At 37.0% G+C, this 16278-nt stretch overlaps 1 protein-coding gene across 17 annotated transcripts in view; it reads right to left on the bottom strand.

Moving 5' to 3' along the window:
* The window catches only part of Rims2 (regulating synaptic membrane exocytosis 2), a 540571-nt gene that overhangs the window by 426153 nt on the left and 98140 nt on the right, over positions 1 to 16278 (bottom strand). For all 17 annotated transcript variants that reach the window (XM_052160864.1, XM_052160857.1, XM_052160861.1 and 14 more), the window contains one exon: positions 2844 to 3054. In XM_052160864.1, the coding sequence (XP_052016824.1) occupies positions 2844 to 3054 (211 nt within the window). The remainder of the gene's footprint in view (positions 1 to 2843; positions 3055 to 16278) is intronic.

Raw genomic sequence — 16278 nt, 5'->3', positions numbered from 1 at the left:
AGTTCTTGTCATATAGGTCTTTCACTTGTTTGGTTACAGTCACACCAAGATACTTTATGCTGTTTGTGGCTATTGTGAAGGGTGTCATTTCCCTAATTTCTTTCTCAGTCTGCTTATCCTTTGAGTGTATAAAGGCTACTGATTTGCTTGCGTTGATTTTGTAGCCAGCCACTTTGCTGAAGTTGTTTATCAGCTGTAGGAGTTCTCTAGTAGAGTTTTTTGGGTCACTTAAGTATGCTATATCATCTGCAAATAGTGATAGTTTGACTTCTTCCTTTCCAATTTGTATCCCACTGAAACTAATAGAAAAGAAACTGGGAAGACCCTTGAGGACATGGGCACAGGGGAAAAGTTCCTGAATAGAACACCAATAGCTTATACTCTAAGATCAAGAATTGACAAATGGGACCTCATAAAACTACAAAGTTTCTGTAAGGCAAAGGACACTGTCAAAAGGACAAAACGTCAACCAACAGACTAGGAAAGGATCTTCACCAACCCTAAATCTGACAGAGGGCTAATATCTAATATATACAAAGAACTCAAGAAGGTAGAACCCAGAGAACCAAATAACCCCATTAAAAAGTGGGGTACGGAGCTAAACAAAGAATTTTCACACGAAGAACTTCAGAGGGCTGAGAAACAGCTTAAGAAATGTTCAACATCATTAATCATTAGGGAAATTCAAATCAAAACAACCTTGAGATTTCACCTCACACCAGTCAGAATGGCTAAGGTCAAAAACTCAGGAGACAGCAGGTGCTGGCGAGGATGTGGAGAAAGAGGAACACTCCTCCACTGCTGGTGGGATTGCAAGATGGTGCAACCACTTTGGAAATCAGTCTGGCAGTTCCTCAGAAAACTGGGCATGACACTTCCTGAGGACCCTGTCTTGGGCATATATCCAGAGGATTCTTCAGCATGCAATAAGGACACATGTTCCACTATGTTCATAGCAGCCCTATTTGTAGTAGCCAGAAGCTGGAAAGAACCCAGGTGTCCCTCAATGGAGGAATGGATACAAAAAATGTGATATATTTACACAATGGAGTACTATTCAGCCATTAGAAACAATGAATTCATGAAATTCTTAGACAAATGGATGGAGCTGGAGAACATCATACTAAGTGAGGTAACATAGTCTCAAAAGGTCAATCATGGTATGCGCACACTGATAAGTGGATATTAGCTTAGAAACTTTGAATACCCAAGACATAATCCACATATTAAATGATGTCCAAAAAGAATGGAGGAGTGGCCCCTGGTTATGGAAAGACTCAGTGCAAGAGTATAGGGGAATTCCAGAACAGGGAAGTGGGAAGGGGTAGATGGAGGAATACGGGGAGCGAAGAGGGCTTATGGGACTTGCGGGGAGTGGGGACCCAGAAAAGGGGAAATCATTTGAAATGTAAATAAAATAAAAAATAATAAAATAAAATTATACCAATGTATCAATTCATATAAACACACACACACACAATTTGTTGAGGTTTTGTATTTTACTGTTTATTTTAACACTAAGTGTCCAAGATCTGGAGTAGACTCAAAGGCCCTGGGACCCACCCCTACATTAATTCTGATCAGTGAGTAAAGATACGAACAGCCAATAGCTGGGGAGAAGAGACACAGGTGAGATTTGGGGTTCCTAGCCTTGAGACAACATGGACAGAAGAGAAGACATGTAGGACAGTAGAAGGGAGAGCGCAGCTGGGAGCCAAGAGAACGTGGCCCAGAGGGCTGCCTAACTGGAGCTGAGAGCAGCCGGGTGAAATCATGAATAGGAGGTAGATTCTAACTACACAGAGGGTAGGCAGTTGCCCGCCCAACTATTGTGCTGCTTAAGACACTAAAATATAAAGACTGTGTGTGTGTGTCTTTTATCCAGGAACATAAACCATTTAGGCAAGAAGAAACCTTGTGGCAAGACTTTTTTAAATATTATTACTACATATATTCATATATTCACATACATACATACACACACATACATGCACACACAAACCATCATCAAGTAAACCAACAATGGATTAGTATTGGGCTAACAAAGTATTGAGAGAAACAATAAGAAAATGAAGACATGAAATCACACAATGAGAACTAATTCCCACAATTTTTCCCAGATAATGTACATAAAGATTAGCTCTGTGTGTAAAAACTATCTAAGTAATTAGTGTGGTGATAAAGTATTAATTAGGAAATAAATTCAAAAGAACTTAGTGAAAGAGCATTCGTAATACTGGCTTTGCTAATTTAACAAAGTATTCTATGAGAACCACTTACAGAGTCACTAAATTGGATAAAGAAGAGAAGCCTAGTATAAATATGAAATGAGATCTTTAAATTCCATATTGAATGTTTGAAACCATGAAAACAAAAACAAGTAAAGCTACCAAAGCTATAAAATTGAAAAGACGAGTCTCAGAGCTAAAATGGACCTGTTTCAAATGTCCAAGTAAGAAAAATTATCTACAAAGTTTGCGAACATTTCACAGTAAGAGAGAAACACATCAGAACTCTGCATCAGTCAGTTGTGTTGCTCTAAGACTCAATCTGAGTCTTCTCAGATCAGCATTTTCATTACCCATATAGAGGACAGAACAATTAATCTCCAAATATTTTCAGTGAAATTGAAAGTCAAAGGCCCTATGAGTCTAACCAAAATCATAAGCTGATATGAAATAGTTAAGATTACCTTTCACATTCAGAAAAAAATCAAATGTTTGTCTAAGATGAGAGCAACAAAGGTGTTTGTTCTTTAGTTAATCTCAGAAGCAATCTCAGTTGTCTGATTGTATTTGCAATAAGCTTGACTATTGGGAAACAGTCATATTCCAGTACTGTACCTTGTTGGAGCGTAATGACACTCGACCTCCACAGCGGGCACAGAACTTGGTTTGGCAATATGAACAGTTATGGCCGCACCCATCTGCAAATTTTGTCTTGTGGCAGATGCCGCAGGTCGGGGCATCACCCTTCTGCTCCTGCTGCTGCTGCGATTCCTCTCCCATCTTCTTGACTTGCTCCTTATACATTTCAAATTGCTGATGCAGCTTTCTGCAGGAACAGAACGGGGATAATCATTGGTTTCCTAATGATCAAACTCACATTGTGTGAACATAATTTTACAATCAAAATACGTAAGATGAGAATAAAAGTATAAAGTTTAATCTGGAAGCTACAGAATAATATCTTGCTTACATGGCATATTACATCATAAATGTTGAAATTAGTTCTAGCTTTGATATACATATTAACTATAAAAGCAACTGATTATGTTTGTGGGACATTTCCTTGAATATTGGACAAAATTTCTCCATTATTTTTGAACAGTTTAGCTTCAGAAATACAGGACACCAATTTTATATACACAAAGAAGCCATAATCTATTATCGTAAAACCAATGAGACACAGTTTCAACTGGAGTGAACTAAAGACTCTCACAGAGAGATAAATGCATCTGTTCAACCAGTCTGAATACAACTGAGCTATAAAAAGAAAATACTGTGGAATACTATCACCTAACAAATAAAATTATGCAAGTAAAAGTAAAGCCAAGTATACTTTCAAATTAAAATGCTAGAGCCTAGGGAGCTGTCTCAACAATTCAGAGTACCAGCTACTCTTCAGAGGGTCCAAGTGTGGTCCAGCCCCAGCACAGAATGACCTGTAACTCCATCCCCAGGAGCTTTGGCACCCTCTCCTTATATCTTGCACACACACACACACACACACACACACAAATAAAAATAAAATGAATCAAGAGCAAAACTAGGTTAAGAGAAAAGACATCTTAGAAAGATGTTTCATTTACTATTATTATAAACTTTTCTATTGTATTTAAAAAGACAATTTTAAGTGTTTCATAACCATAATTAACTTAAGATTTAGAAAACTGAAAATGATTTAAACTCCAATTCTACCAATAACAAAAGAATGATAATCTACCAAATTATAACTTATTTTGATCCCATCAGAAAAGAAGTCATCAGGTAAATAATCTAAATGCAAGGACAACAAGTTTAACTGGCTCATCTTTGGCATATCCAAAGATGAGCTGGACTTCTCAAACTCAACTTCAAGTCCATTGCTGGTATTACAGGCATACACAACCACACCAACTTTATATGGTTCTGGGGACTGAAAGTTAGGCTTCACTCATTCTAGGTAAGCATTCTGTTTAAGAAGCTACATCTCCAGAGAGAGATCAATTGACAAATTGTGCAATAGCAAAATTCAGCTAACATGACAGCTTCAAACAGCTAAAGACCCAGACTCAAAGAAGGCTGATAATCACAAGTTCTTTTCCCTTCACAAGTACTCTGGAAGACTTGAAAACACAGTCAAGAGAAATAAATTCCTACTTCTGGGGAAGTGCGTATTTCAGGCACTAAAAGGTAAAGTGTAGAAGCTGATATACAGACATGATTTCCCGTCTTTGATGAAATAGTAAAAGCTTTGTTTAAGCCATGGGAAAGAAAAGTAGGCTCTGTTGCTTACAATAAAGGCAAAGAACCATCATAGGTAAGAACAAGATTTAAAAAGAAACCCCTGTATCCAGAATGCAGAAAGAAAGAAAAAAAAACGTGGTTCCAGGATCCTACCAAATACAAATAAAACAGCCTTTATCATTAAGACATAGAAGGAAGCTCCTACCTCCAAATTGGATCCAGAACTGGAAATCAAAGCATAACTGTTCCATGGACAGGAGAGAGAAAACTCATAAGGTGACCTATGCTCAAGGTCAGGTAACTAGGACCTGTCAAAACTGGAAGGTAAAAAACATACAGAGAACTCCTACTCCCCTTTACAGCAATTACCAAGCAATAAGCATCAGAAGTCAATTGCTTGTAAAGAGTGAAGTGTATGAGGAGCAATCTATGCAGTCTTCATACGAGGGAATGTGTGTAAGGACAGCCAGGACACAGAAGCAACCTCTAGTCCTCTAGCAACCATTGTAAGTGCATGCAAAAGCAGCTCTCTTCCTTTGAAGAACTTTACGATGATGTTCCACTGAAGGCAGTGAAGGCAATAACAAAATTCAAACCTATCTGAATTCTTGATTTGCTTCATGTTTCAGCTCTCAACACCAGTGGCCTGACAGGAAGGGAATGTCCACTTCAAGGTATGCAACACAAAGACATAGAACAAAAAGATGGAAACAAAAAATAAATAATCTGTGGCAAGAGACATAATGGATTTGGGAACAATCATGTTCTGGGGGGACTGGGGCTAGAACACAGGAGGAGAAGAGAGAAAATGGGAATGATATAATTATACTTTAAAGTTTTTAATTATTAAGATAAAAAGACATAAAAAGGGTGCACATCATTTATGAACAAATGGTTATCTTATGTATAACAAATAATGTTCTCTTATAGAAAGAAATGAAACATTTCCTTAAAAGGAAAGAAAAAAAAAAGACTCAACTGTAGGCTACCTATAAGACTCACTTCACCATTAAGGAAGAATACACAGATTGAAAGCAGTACTGAGAAAATATTCCATGCAAGTGGAAATCCACAAAGCAAAGGTATCAGACATACCTTATATTTAATAAACTACTATGTTTAAAACTGTAAAAAGGTACAAAGAAAGTTCTATGATAATAAATTCATCAAAATCTATGATTAACACTGAAGCAGCAAGATGCATAAGGCTAATGAGATAGTAAACTAGAGTAATGAATTCTATTAGCTCACTGTCAACAATGTACAGAGCATATAGGTATGCTCAGAAAACCAATATAAAATAAAGGTCTTAAAGTAAATTTTAGATCAAATAGGACAAAAATAAGTAATATTTAAATACTAAAATAGTAGAATACACATTAATCTCAAGAGCACATGCACAACACTCCACAATATGAAACACAAAACAGTATGAAAGATTTTGAAAAATTCACATATATGTGAAAATTAAATAGCATATTCATTGTTAATTCATTGTCCATTTTTATAAAGAAGAAAACTCTTATAATGACCTACAAGTCTGGAATCTGTAGTCATGTGCCAAATGATGATCCTCCAATCAATGGTGATCTGCACATATAATGGTAGCTTCATGAAATTTTAATATAGCTCTAACCTAGCTGTATACACTAGACTATACTGTTTAGGTTTATGTTATTACACTGGATGATATCTGAAGAGTGATCAAGTTATCAAATCATAAATTTCTCATATGTCCCCACTGTTAAGTGACATAAACTGTACAAGGGAAAAGTCCACATCTTTAACCCCAAGTTTCTCACTATTTCTTTTGTTACCTTCTAAAGTTACCCTTTCTTTTATTCCTTTAAACACATCATAATGTGTTCCATTATGTGTTTTCCCTGCATTAGATCCATATCTCTTTCTAGTCCTATATCTCTCTATGCATCATCTATCACCCATCTATCATCTACCTGTCATCTATCTATGTATCTATGTATTTATCTATGTAACTACCTACCTATCTATCTATCTATCTATCCATCTATCTATCTATCTATCTATCTATCTATCTATCTACCTATCTATCTATCTATCTGTTGCATACCTACCTACTTGCCTATCTATCTACCCCAGTAGCTGTGTAGCCCAGGCTGGCCTAGAATCAAGAACCTCCTGCTTGGATTGAACAAAGAGAGAAGATTGAAGATGTGTGCTATCATGTCTAACAAAAGAAGAGACTCAAAACTGTAATCATGCTCAAGGCACGTACAGCAGTGAGAACACTGAAGTCTAACTACTAGACCCAAACAGCACCATATTTTTCTGGTTTCCGACAAAGTTCATTCAAGTGGACTGCCCCTCATAACAACTGTTTATTAATATCTTTTACCAAATACTTAAGATTTGACTTTTTATATGTTTCTTCCTGGTTTGAAGGAGTGCTTACATGTAATCCTTTATAAACTTAAACACAGGAAAATCTTCTCCAAATCTGTTGTGTAATTGCTAATGATGACCTCTGAAGTTGTCAATACATTAATTTCTTCATTTATTATTGTGATTGAATGGTGTGGTGTGTATGTGTGTGTTTGTGTAGACACATATATGTGCATACACACACACACACACACACACACGTGTGTGCACCTAGCTATGTTACACACAAAAAATTCTCCAGTCTCTTCTGAATAGCCTTACAATTTACCTCTCAGAGCTAAGCCTTTAATCGATCTGAAGTATATTTTTATATACAATGTGATGCAGAAATTTAATCTCAATGTTCTTTATATAGATCTTCTACTTCCCCATCATCATTGTTAAGTAGTTAACTTTTCTTCCACCAATTTGTGATATCAGCCTATCATATATTAAGTTCCATACTTACATAGATGGACACAATACTGTATTTCATTGGTAGTTGTGTCTACTCCTACTCCAGAACAACATTGTCAAATACAAACTTGAAATACAATAAAAGGTCCAACAGAACTTAAATACTTAGATTTGAATATATAAACATTGGTAAGGTAAATCAAAACTCAATACATTTTTCTACAAAAGGCGTCATAATATTTTAGATACTGTGGGCCATAGATAGAGTCTATGTCACTTTCTCAACTCATCACTGTTACATTAAGGCAGCCATAAATAATGTGAAAATAAGTGATCTTAGATATATTACACTTAAACTTTATGCACATACAACATATATATTATATTCTAATAAGAAGTACTTTATAAACAAACATTTAAGATATACACAATATTACATTAATTTTGAAGTGTTGCTATTTTTTATTTCCTTTTTTTTTAATGTTTAAGGTTTTTTTTTCTACATTCTTTGTTTACATTCCAAATGCTTTCCCCTTTCTCGGTTCCCCCCCTCCCCATATGTCCCATAAGCCCTCTTCACCCATTCTCCAATCACCTCCCTCCTTTTTCTTTGTCCTGGTACTCCCCTACAATGCTGCATCAAGCCTTTCCAGGATCAGGACCCTCTCCTTACTTCTTCATGGGAGTCATTTGACATGCTAATTGTGTCTTGGGTATTCAGAGCTTCTGGGCTAATTAATCTCCACTTATCAGTGATTGCATTCCATGTGCATTCTTTTGTAATTGGGTTACCTAACTTAGGATGATATTTTCCAGTTCCAACCATTTGCCTAAAAATTTCATGAATTCATAGTTTTTAATTGCCAAGTAGTACTCCGTTGAGTAAATATACCACATTTTCTGTATCCATTCCTCCACTGAGGGACATCTGGGTTCTTTCCAACTTCTGGCTATTATAAATAATGCTGCTATGAACATACTGGAGCATGTGTCCTTATTGCATGCCGGGGAATCCTCTGGGTATATGCCCAGGAGAGGTATAGCAGGGTCTTCCGGAAGTGTCACGTCCAGTTTTCTGAGGAACCGCCAGACTGATTGCCATAGTGTTTGTACCATCTTACAATCTCACCAGCAGTGGAGGAGTGTTCCTCTTTCTCCATGTCCTTGCCAACACCTGCTGTCTCCTGAGTTTTTAACCTTAGCCATTCTGCCTGGTGTGAGGTGAAATCTCAGGGTTGTTTTGATTTGCATTTCCCTAATGATTAATGATGTTGAACATTTCTTAAGGTTCTTCTCAGCCATCCGAATTTCTTCAGGTGAAAATTCTTTGTTTAGACCTGTACCCCATTTTAATAGGGTTATTGGGTTCCCTGGGGTCTAACTTCTTGAGTTCTTTATATATATTGGATATTAGCCCTCTATCAGATGTAGGATTGGTGAAGATCTTTTCCCAATTTGTTAGTTACCATTTTGTCCTTTTGACAGTGTCCTTTGCCTTACAGAAACTTTGTAGTTTTATGAGTTCCCATTTGTCAATTCCTGATCTTAGAGGGTAAGCTATTGGTGTTCTGTTCAAGAACTTTTCGCCTGTACCCATGTCCTCAAGGGTTTTCCCCAGTTTCTTTTCTATTAGTTTCAGTGTGTCTGGTTTTATGTGGAGGTCCTTAATCCACTTGGACTTGAGCTTAGTACAAGGAGATAAGAATGGATCAATTCGCATTCTTCTGCATGCTGACCTCCAGTTGAACCAGCACCATTTGTTGAAAAGGCTATCTTTTTGCCACTGGATGTTTTCCGCTCCTTTGTCGAAGATCAAGTGACCATAGGTGTGTGGGTTCATTTCTGGGTCTTCAATTCTATTCCATTGGTCCACTTGCCTATCACTGTGCCAATACCATGCAGATTTTAACAATATTGCTCTGTAGAATTGCTTGAGGTCTGGGATACTGATTCCCCCAGAAGTTCTTTTACTGTTGAGAATAGTATTAGCTACCCTGGGTTTTTTGTTATTCCAGATGAATTGGAGAATTGCTTTTTTCTAACTGTATGAAGAACTGAGTTGGGATATTGATGGGGATTGCGTTGAATCTGTAGATTGCTTTTGGCAAGATGGCCATTTTAACTATATTAATCCTGCCAATCCACGAGCATGAAGATTGCTCCATTTTCTGAGGTCTTCTTTGATTTCCTTCTTCAGAGATCTGAAGTTCTTGTCATACAGATCTTTCACTTGTTTGGTTAGAGTCACACCAAGATACTTTATATTGTTTGTGGTTATTGTAAAGGGTGTCATTTCCCTAATTTCTTTCTCAGCCTGTTTATCCTTTGAGTATAGGAAGGCAACTGATTTGCTTGAGTTGATTTTATAACCAGCCACTTTGCTGAAGTTGTTTATCAGCTGTAGGAGTTTGCTGGTGGAGTTTTTTGGGTCACTTAAGAATACTATCATGTCATCTGCAAATAGTGATAATTTGACTTCTTCCTTTCTAATTTGTATCCCTTTGACCTCCTTATGTTGTCTAATAGCTCTAGCTAGAACTTCAAGTACTATATTGAAAAGATATGGAGAGAGAGGGCAGCCTTGTCTAGTCCCTGATTTTATTGGGATTGCTTCAAGTTTCTCTCCATTTAGTTTGATGTTGGCTACCAGTTTGCTGTATATTGCTTTAACTATGTTTAGGTATGGGCCTTGAATTCCTGTTCTTCCCAAGACTTTTAACATGAAAGGATGCTGAATTTTGTCAAATGCTCTTTCAGCATCTAATGAAATGATCATGTTTTTTCTTCTTTATATAGTGGATTGCATTGATGGATTTCCTTATATTGAACCATCCCTGCATCCCTGGGATGAAGCCTACTTGATCATGGTAGATGATCGTTTTGATGTGTTCTTGAATTTGGTTGGCAAGAATTTTATTTAGTATTTTTGCATCAATATTCATAAGGGAAATTGGCCTGAAGTTCTCTTTCTTTGTTGGATCTTTGTGTGGTTTTGGTATCAGCAAAATTGTGGCTTCGTAGAAGGAATTGGGTAGTGTTCCTTCTTTTTCTATTTTGTGGAATAGTTTGAAGAGTATTGGTCATCTTTGAAGGTCTGATAGAATTCTGCACTGAAGCTATCTGGTCAGTGCTTTGTTTTTTTTGTTTGTTGGTTGGTTGGTTGGCTTTTTTGTTTGTTTGTTTGTTTGTTTGTTTGTTTTTGCTTGGGGGACTTTCTATGAACCATTTTATTTCTTTAGGGGTTATGGGGCTGTTTAGATGATCTATTTGATCCTGATTTAATTCTGGTGTTTGGTACCTGTATAGGAAACTGTCCATTTCCTCCAGATTCTCCAGTTGTGTTGATTTTTTTTTTTTTTTTTGCTTTTATAGTAGGATCTGACTTTTTTTTTAATTTCTTCAGTTTCTGTTGTTATATCTCCCTTTCATTTCTAATTTTGTTAATCTGGATACTGTCTCTGTGCCCTTTGGTTAGTCAAAGAACCAGCTCCTGGTTTTATTGATTCTTTGTATGGTTCTCTTTGTTTCTACTTGATTGATTTCAGCCCTGAGTTTGATGATTTCCTGGCTTCTACTCCTCCTAGGTGAATTATTTTCTTTTTGTTCCAGAGCTTTCAGGTGTGTCGTTAAGCTGCTAGTGTATGCTCTCTCCATTTTCTTTTTTGAGGCACTCAGGACTCTGAGTTTTCCTCTTAGCACTACGTTCATTGTGTCCCATAGATTTGGGTATGTTGTGTCTTCATTTTCATTAAATTCTAAAAAGTCTTTGATTTCTTTATTTCTTCCTTGACCAAGGTATCATTGAGTAGAGTATTGTTCGGGTTCCAAGTGTATGTGGGCTTTCTGTTGTTTTTGTTGGTATTGAAGACCACTTTTACTCCATAGTGATCTGATAGGAGGCATGGTATTAGTTCAATCTTCTTATATTTGTTAAAGTCTGTCTTGTGACCAGTTATATGATCAATTTTGGAGAAGGTGGCATGAGGTGCTGAGGTAAATGTATATTCTTTTCCTTTAAGATGAAATGTTTTATATATATTAGATATATGCATATATATACATATATAACATATATATACGTGTGTGTGTGTGTGTGTGTGTGTGTGTGTGTGTGTGTGTGTGTGTGTGTTAAATCTAATTGGTCCAAAGCTTCAATTAGTTACACTGTGTCCCTGTTTAGTTCTGTTTTCCTGATCGATCCATTGAGGAAAGTGCAGGGTTGAAGTCACCCACAATTATTGTGTTAGGTACAATGTGCGCTTTGAGCTTTAGTAAAGTTTCTTTTAGGAATGAGGGTGCCCTTGCATTTGGAGCATAGATGTTCAGGATTGAGAGTTCTTCTGGGTGTATTTTTCCTTTGACCAGCAAGAAGTGTCTCTCAATGTCCCTTTTGATGACTTTAGGTTGAAAGTCAATTTTATCTGATATTAGAATGGCTACTCCGGCTTGTTTCCAGAGAACATTTGCTTGTAAAATTGTCTTCCAGCCTTTTACTCTAAGGTAGTGTTTGTCTTTGACACTGAGGTGTGTTTCCTGTATGCAGCAAAATGTCGGGTCCTGTTTACATATCCAGTCTGTTAGTCTATATCTTTTTATTGGGGAATTGAGCCCATTGATGTTAAGAGATATTAGGAAATAGTGATTATTACTTCCTGTCATTTTTTATGTTATTTTTTATATTTGGTTATCTTCTTTTAAGTTTGATTTAAGAAGCTCACTATCTTGCTTTTTCCAGGGTGAAGTTTCCCTCCTTGTATCGGTATTTTCCTCCTATTATCCTCTGTAGGGCTGGGTTTGTGGAAAGATATGGGGTAAACTTGGTTTTGTCATGTAATATCTTGGTTTCTCCATCTATGGTGATTGAAAGTTTCGCTAGGTATAGTAGTTTTGGCTGGCATTTGTGTTCTCTTAGAATCTGCAAGAGATCTGCCCAGGATCTTCTGGCTTTCATAGTCTCTGGTGAGAAGTCTGGTGTATTCTGATCTTCCTTTATATATTACTTGGCATTTTTCTCTTACTGCCTTTTTCTTTCTTTGTTTAGTACATTTGGGGTTTTGATTATTATGTGACGGGAGGTATTTCTGTTCGGTCCAGTCTGTTTTGAGTTCTGTAGGCTTCTTGTATATTCATGGGCATCTCTCTCTTTAGGTTAGGGAAATTTTCTTCCATAATTTTGTTGAAGATATTTGCTGGCCCTTTAAGTTGTAAATCTTCACTCTTATCTATGCCTATAATCCTTAGGTTTGTTCTCATTGTGTCCTGGATTTCCTGGATGTTTTGGGTTACAAGCTTTTTACATTTTGCATTATCTTTGACTGTTGAGTCCATGGTTTCTATGGTATCTTTGGCATCTGAGATTCTTTCTTCCATCTCTTGTATTCTGTTGTTGATATTTGCATCTATGGCCCCTGATTTCTTCCCAAGGTTTTCTATCTCCAAAGTTGTCTCTCTTTGTGATTTCTTAGTTGTTTCTACTTCTGCTTTTAGATCCTGGATAGTTTTGTTCAGTTCCTTCACTTGCTTGTTTGTGTTTTCCTGTAATTCTTTAAGAAATTTTTGTGTTTCCTCTTTCATGACCTCTGCCTGTTGACCCAAGTTCTCCTGTATTTCTTTAAGTGATTTTTGTATTTCCTCCTTATTGGCTTCTATCTTTTGACTCATATTCTCCTGGATATCTTTAAATGATTTTTGTGTTTTCCTTGTAAGGGCTTCTAACTTTTGATCCATTTTCTCCTGTATTTCTTTAAGAGATTTATTTATGTCCTTTTTGTGTTCCTCTCACAGCACCATGACCAGTGATTTTAAATCCAAGACTTGTTTTTCTGGTGTGTTGGGGTATCCCAGACTTGCTGTTGTTGGAGAACTGGGTTCAGATGCTGCCATATTGCCTTGATTTCTGTTGGTAACATTCCTACGTTTGCCTTTTGCCATCTGGTTATCTCTGCTGTTAGTTTGTCCTGTTATCACTGGCTGGTGCTTGAACCTCCTGTGAGCCTGTAAGGCTATTTCCGTATCACTGGATGACTGGGTTTCCCCTAGCACAGATTGCTGATATGCTGCCCTCCTCTTGGGTGCTGTTGGAGCCCTGGTATGTCCTGCCCCAAGCAATGTTATACTTGGGTTGTCTCTGTGGACAGCACTTGGTGCTGCCTGTCTGCTCTGTCAGGCAGCAAAGTTGGCAGCAAAAATACCGCAGGGCACAGGACCCAAGCCTAGCTGGCACACAGATGAACCGCTGCTCTGCCCAGATCCTGGGCGCTGGCGGAAGCCCACAGCACGGTAGTCTGCGTCCCCAGAGGTCTTAGACTCGGGATATCTCCATGCCTGGGGTCGCCTGTCCTGTCCTACTGGGAGCTAAGATGGCGGTTGCTGACTTCTCTGCAGGGCACAGGACCCACGCCTCTATTTTTTATTTCATAAAAGCTTCTAATCCAAACTTTGGTGTATATTCCATATCAATTTCTTCACTAAAGAACTCATTAAATTCAAATTTAGGCAAATATTACTCTTAGTGAAATAAATTCATGTTTACTGCTATTCCCGGAAAATCTGATCCCCAGCCTCTTAGTTTTATTGTTGTTACTTTAAACATTTAGTGTAATTTTTAAGCTCTCCACAAACTAATCATTATACTACTACTTTAAAGGTCACCAGTAGAAGGTTTGTTCATCAAAACTTAAAATGCTTTCTATTGTGAAGTCATACCTTTTCATACTTCTAGGCTGCTGTTAAATTTATTTTCTCCCTTTTCACAGATCCATCATATAATCTTTATGGATACAGGTAGCTAAACTTTGAGTTATTTTTGAGGTAGTGTTTAGATTATGTCAAGATAATCAAGAAACAAGAAATGTTGCCCCAAAATTGTTGCCCACTGAATGCATGATACATAACTGAGGAAATATTTGTGGAGGTTATAAAAATGTTGAGAGCTAGGGCAGCTAAATGATTCTGGTCATTAGGGGTACATCCTAAAGCAGTAGTTCTCAACCTACTAGGTTGCAACCACCTTTAGGGTCACATATCAGATATCCTGCATATCAGATATTTACATTATAACTCATAAGAGTAGCAAAATTAGTTATGAAGTAGCATCAAAGTAATTTTATGATTGACGATTACTACAACATGAGGAACTGTACTAAAGGATTACAGATTTAGGAAGGTTGAGAACCACTGTCCTAAAAGTTATTCCATCAGAACTCTTTCTTCCTCTTCCCCCAAACTCTATACCATCTGTCTGTCTATCATGAGGTATACAACCTCTATCATATGCTCCTGCTGCTATGTTCTGCTCAAGTGATAAATACAGCCAAGCAACCAAGGACTAAACCTTTTGTAATCATGAACCAAAATAAATGTCTTCTCCCTTGTCTCTGTCTAATGTTGTATTATAGAAACAATAAATTCAACAGTTGTCTTCAAGCAGTTTATTATAGTTCAAAATCAAACAAAAATAAACAGAGAGCACTTTGCTAGGTCAATTTATAAAAACAAATTAGAACACCTACTCTGTATTATGAGATGACCTGTGAAAGAAAGTGTAAGAAAAACTGGTTCTAGAAGACAGACATTAAATGTGAATAGTACTAGCATGACTTCACAGAAAAGGAACATATTTTGGGTCTTAAATATCTTGTTCTTAGTAGGTATGGTAGGCATCAACTAAGGAATAAATTTCAACCTGGACTTTTTCATATGCAAAACATGAACAAAAATGAAAATTCAGGAGGTGGAAAGAATTTGCATTTGAAAGAACATATACATCTGGAAGAAAACACGAAGTAAAACAGAAAAGCAGAAGCTAGAAAGGCAACTTAGAAGAAATTGTCTGTCTCTAATTCCATGCTAAGAATTATTATTATCTTTATTACTATTATTATTATAACCAATAGCTACCCTCATTTTTGACATGTTAGAAAAATCAGTATGCCACTGTAAAAATAATTAACAAAATGGTCTCAGATTGATTGGGTATTTCATTGATTTTAGGCTTACAAATGAAGCCCAACTTCAACCTCTATTAAAGTAAGAGATTGCCCAGAGTAATTCCCCTTCCCCAGCTTGCTCACGTACCAAGCACATGTTTCACTTCATCAATCTGGGACTGTTTGGAGTATAAACCCAGAATTACACTGAGAACTTCTGATAGAAATTCCCAAAGCTAGTTTCCCCATCCTACCACTTCAACCAACCATCCTACCATCGACATCAAACACTGAGTCCCAAGACCTGGAGCATATGGATCAAAACAAAACCCTAGCTGTCTGCTGGCCTACCACCCAGCTCTCCAACTGCACTCATATGGGACTAATTCAAGTCTGAACCCAGAGTCCCAACTACAAAGTCAGTCACCCTATCTATTACACCAATCAGGGAACAAAGTCTCTGAAACCCACAAGGGCACGGAGATCCTTCAAGTATCATTCAGCTGGCCCACACAAACTGATAGGTTGGGTTTAAGAAGAAGCAAATGTCCAACATCCAAAAAATTCAAGAAAAGACCAGATACTATACCAAGAAACACGAAAACATTCTAACTCTAGATGTCTACATCCCGTCCCAAAAACACAAAGATTAAACAACCGAGACAATATACCTCCTCCAAAAGCCACTATTTGTATTGTAAAATTTGTTGAGAAAAGCAATTTAGCTGAAGTGCAAGGCGAAGCCTTCAAAATATCAATTATGAATATGTTCAAGGACCTTAAAGATAAAAATAAATGACTAAAGGAAGATCTTGAAAGCACACAGTTGAATGACAATGAAAATAATTCATGATATGAAAATAGAATTTAACAAAGAAATAGGATGGCCAGCAAAAAAAAGCCAAACTGAAATAAAACTAAAACTGAAAGACTCAGGAAATCACCAAAAAAGCTCAGAGAAAACTCTTACCAGCAGATTAAATTAATTAGAAGAGAGAATGCCAGGTCTTAAAGACAAGGTAGACAAAATTGAACAATCACTCAAATGTTAAAAATCTAAAAAAATCCCAGATATAAAACATCCA

Source organism: Apodemus sylvaticus, chromosome 17 (assembly GCF_947179515.1).
Source record: "Apodemus sylvaticus chromosome 17, mApoSyl1.1, whole genome shotgun sequence".
NCBI classification, from domain to species: Eukaryota; Metazoa; Chordata; class Mammalia; order Rodentia; family Muridae; genus Apodemus; species Apodemus sylvaticus.
This window is presented reverse-complemented; position numbering and strand designations above follow the sequence as displayed.